This window comes from Penicillium antarcticum (assembly GCF_028974205.1).
Source record: "Penicillium antarcticum strain IBT 31339 chromosome Unknown utg000010l_segment0_segment0, whole genome shotgun sequence".
NCBI classification, from domain to species: domain Eukaryota; kingdom Fungi; phylum Ascomycota; class Eurotiomycetes; order Eurotiales; family Aspergillaceae; genus Penicillium; species Penicillium antarcticum.
Genome location: NW_026695308.1, coordinates 573,640 through 578,415, shown reverse-complemented (window position 1 = coordinate 578,415; position 4,776 = coordinate 573,640). Strand labels below are relative to the sequence as shown.

At 44.3% G+C, this 4,776-nt stretch overlaps 1 protein-coding gene across 1 annotated transcript; it reads right to left on the bottom strand.

Moving 5' to 3' along the window:
• On the bottom strand, positions 1–531 carry N7508_011156 (uncharacterized protein; the record flags this gene model as incomplete). Its single annotated transcript, XM_058469216.1, is given in 3 exon segments — positions 1–323; positions 385–479; positions 494–531. The coding sequence occupies 3 exon segments, from the start codon at positions 529–531 to the stop codon at positions 1–3; spliced, it is 456 nt and encodes a 151-aa protein (XP_058314194.1).
• Positions 532–4,776: the final 4,245 nt, after the last annotated feature.

The window sequence follows — 4,776 nt, the reverse complement described above, 5'->3', positions numbered from 1 at the left end:
TTATCGGTTCATGATCCTCATCCTTTTTTCAACCACCCCGCAACTTTCAGCAGTTTCTGTGGAAGCCGACATAGCTGCCGTGGTGGTCATGACATCGGAGGCTGAATTTTGCCCTGGATTAGAAGATTGACCGGAAGTGCGCTCTGTGCTCGAGTGCGAATCGACGGAAGATCCTTTGGAGCCACTCGAAGCGGGTGTGGCCTCTTCGGTGGATATAGGGGCCATAGAGGAGCTTTCGGCGGCGGATGATGTCGTCGAGCTCCCTGTTCCCGTTAATTCGCCACATGATAGTTTCCCACTACCGTCTACGCCGCAGGTTTTATCTAAAAAAAGCAAATTAGCGTCAGAGCCGCAAAAAATAGAATAGAAAGGGCCTTCACTTACCTAGGTCGATGAGAGAGACAGCCTTGCCACCGCAGTCGGCACCAAGTACAGTTTCAAACAAGCTAAATCCGGTACAGGTGGCAGATGCCGCCCCGCTACAGTAAAATACCTGTTAGCTTTCCATATGTTCTTTGGTCGGATGGTCATTGGGTTATATATACTTGAGCCGGGACTGAAGTTTGCCGTGGTTATTGACAAGGAATTCACTAAATTCAGCCTGACAGGAAACCGATTCGCCAGAATCAGTCTCGCATTTGCATTCCAAGCCAGGCTTTGACTTATCATTCTTGATATTTACGATGGCACAATTTTGTGTTAACTTTGAATAGCCCGACCCAGCAGACGCTGTGCCGAGTGTAAGCAGAAAGAACAAGATGTGTGCAGTATGCATATTGAATGGTATTCTTGAGGGTGGGGGAGAAGGTTGATTGGAAACGCTGGTCTTCGCACGTATGCGTTTCTTATAAACAACAAGGCGCCTAAGGGCGATACGTTGCCTTATTTAGATTTTTAGCTTCGCAATTGGTAACAATATGGATCTCGCACAAGCCTTTTTGGGAGCCAAGTGGTTTGGTACAGAGCAACGAGGTGTTGCATTTTGGATGCAGCGTTTTTGAGTACCTCGTTTTTGGGTACCTCGTTTGAGGGTGCAGCTTTCTTGGATGTACGTGTAACTTCTTGCCAGAAATATCACCTTTGCGCTTCCATAAATGACCTACCTCTACCGATGCTTTTACTTTCATTTTTAGCGCATGGAAATTTTGAAGCTACATGGCACCGGTGGGGATAATTAATAATTGTCTCGTAGAGTCATTTACAACTACCGGTCTACTAGCTGTCTCAACACATGGGCGCAGTGTTACGGGTTTACGGTTGAGATTGTTCAAACAAAGTCCAAATCAGATAACCTTAAATTGGGTATGCCGCGTTCGGTACAGTATCATATTCACGAGGCTGACATGACTACGAGACAAAGCTGCTCTATGTGTAAGGATCTTAAAGAGGATGGGGATATATGCAAGACCGTTAGAACTTGTCAAGCGTGTTAAATTACGTTACTGACAGCTTTATTCAATGTATCAGAGCATTGAGGAAATGAAAACTCGTTTCAGGACCGACCAAAAGTGTTGAATTCTGCCCAAGAAAACGATCGATATCTGACGCAGGGCACTAAGATACTGTAGCCACGGGCAACCAAATCGAGGGAAGTGCAACTGGTAACAGCCGTGGTGTAAAAGAAAGCGACTTTATAGAGATCGACAATTAATATTCCAACTTCCATGCATTCGTAGATGGCGCTAATCCACGCCGATTTGTCAACGATGGAATATGAGGTCTTATATGGGCTGTGTCAGTCAATAAAAAAGAATTATTGCAAGCTCCCCTGAATCATCGAGCGGGTTGACGGTGCTTGCCTTTCGGGATTGTCGGCCTTCAAGTGTTCAATCATGTGCTAGCTATGGGGTGATGCTCGAGTCAGTGACGTCCAGCCTAGAAGCATTACTTACGCTCCATTTTCACAGTCTATGCTACACTCTCGCATATTCCCAATGATGGCTTAGAAAAACAGTCAGCATCTCTTCTGTATACTGTATGAAGGTACTGTATGCCAGTAGTTGCAAACACAGGGATTGTCTTTTGCCAACGATACTTCTCATCAGCTTTCTCAAATCAATTTATGATAATTTTTCACAAATGCCACCCTACAGCATCATTGTTACATCCATTGTATGAGAACAACCATTTTTCATGGGCACAAAAGGTGAGCCGTAATAACCAGCCTCCTATAGTTTCAAGAGCAATGAAATTTAACTCTTGGACCGTTATTCAAGACGACTTTTGCTAGTACTTGAAATTGCCAATTAATCTTGCAGCGTCTTCCGAAGCTCGCGGTTGAACTCATTTGTTGTGTTCTGATATATCTCGATATCCGCTTGCCGTCGTTGGGGTCCTACAGAATGAAGGTAATTGGAACTGATCAAAACATTGGTTAATTTGTAACTTATGGATATTTGCATTCATCCAATGCAACATCTTTCCAGAAATTACCATGGTATAACCTGATCCTGGACCGAGTAATAAACAAGAGTTGATATCCCTTTTAACTTAGTTTCCCGTTTTGCAATTTATTGGCTTATGAGGCAGATCAACGGCTATTTGAGAGCACGTCTTTAACGATGCGTTGGCGACAACGTCTTTGTTAACGTGCATCCCTGCGCAACCGCTTCCTGTCCTCACCGCTCGTAGTGAAGATACTTTTGAAAGACGCGCCAAAAAGGTCCAACTTGATGACGTCTAGTTATGGTAAGAACATTCGCCGTAATATTATCGATATGTTTGTAGTATATCACTTCCAATTTGATCGAGAATTATCACCAGCTTCGTGCATGTTTCACCGTAGAAACTGTGTCCTGCGCCTTATGGCTTCTGTGAAAATTTTGCTATCGTCGGCGACCATCACAACCAACTTACTATTTTTGGGGGTTTGGGGGTTTGGGGGTAACATTACTGGTAAATAGACTTTAGCATTCAGGATAGAATAAGGTTTGTTTTATTCCTCAGTCTTGTCATGACTTTGAGTCATATGTGCACTGCAACATTAAATATTTACACGACATTGGTAAAGCCCAGATGACATCATTTCCAGACAACAGTATTCTCGGACGACGTACTGATTTTATAAGTGGTGATAGCGGGGAGCGGTTGCGGAAGCATGCACATTAATCATAGTTGCTGAATGTCCTCTGCTCGAAATGGGCGCTTTCGTTTCAACAAGAGAATCTATGGTCAGATATCTGTCTTTTTCTGTCTCATCAAGATTAACATGTAATGAAAGCCCCTCTAAGAAGGTTCCTTACTCTGTGCCCTCAGAATATCTTTGTTCAAGCGTTCTCCAAGCCATTTTAACTGATCCTGGTAGGCTTCAATGACATGGGAACGTTGGTCTGAGGCAGTCATTAAGTACGCATCGTCATATGTACCACGGTCCATGAGGGACGGAATTGATGACTGCTAGCGACCAAGGTATTGGGAAAAGTTACTGGAATTTTTAGTCGCAACGACACCATCCACCCCTCTTATGGTAAGAGGGCCCGGATGATCATCTGCCCCGTGCCCTTTTATAGTTGCCAGAAAGCACTAGCAAAGCGATGGCCATATCCCCCCTGAAACTCCAAAGACTTATCTACCAATAGTGTGTTTTAGGCTTCCATTACCTTCTCTTGCCCCAGGTAGTCACTTTAGCACAGGAACCATTTTTCGCAAGGAATGTTACGAGTTGTCGTACAATCAGAACAGTGGGTAGCAAAGAATGTAGTATTCGGGTCCCGCGTTTCTCGGCGTGCTCAAACCTCTGCATTGTTAGATAGTTTGCCAAAAGCGACACCTGATTGCGAGATGTGATTGACAGATTTCCCTCCGTTTATTCTCCTTGCCCATGTTGCTGTTTCCAAGTCGTCTATCATTTGCCCATTGACTTTGAAGCACCGGCGTTTTAAATTCGGCCGGAAATTAGTGGTCTGGGTAGCGTGTATGACTATGCATGTGATCCTTTTCTGCGATCGGTACTTTAATTTGAAGGACTTTCTAAGGGCCTTGGGAACTTTTTTTTTTAGCCCACAAAATACCTTTAATACGCTTCTTGGGCTTGCAAAGATAAAATCTACATTTGGTTTGAACAACACAGGGCCTGACCACCCAATCAGTTAGATAGGGCATTCTTCGCCCGCGTAGTACTATGCGACGAGGATTGGGAAGGCTGTGCTCTCAAAATTGTGATAAGAAGGTATGCAGCTTTGTTGACATACAGGGACAGTAATCCATTGAGTCTATTTACGCAAAACTTCGGAATGCTACGTCTTCTAAATTCTTTAGCAAGGGTCTAAAAACTTGTACTGGGCCTGGTATTACCCAAGCGTGCTTTGACAATCACGTTGAACAAAAGGCATGGTAACAACCAAAGCAGACATAGCTGCTTAGTTATTGAATAAACCTTGGGTGAAGTCAGGGAAAATGCCTTGTCAATTGTCATCTTCCCACTAGGCTCTTGACATGATGAAATGCTTTGTCTACTTTCACATGTAAGCCACCGCCCCGCGGCCCTCCAGCAACGAAGACATACGGGCAGCGGGATGAAGAAAAATGAATTGGTAATTGTCCCATCAGCTGTGGCGCTTTTCTGGCAAAAAATGCCCCCTAAAACATATACTATCATTTTGACGCTTGCGTCGCTGGACTTTGTAATACTGTGTGCAGTGTGTAATGAGGCTCTTCGCATTAAATGGACACTGTACTAAGTGGAACCAGGGCTAGGCTTTTATTTCGATTGGCGTGTCCGTGATCCCGAAATCGGAGGCCCTTGGCTTAAGGTACCCAATATGTCAGGGTGCTGGT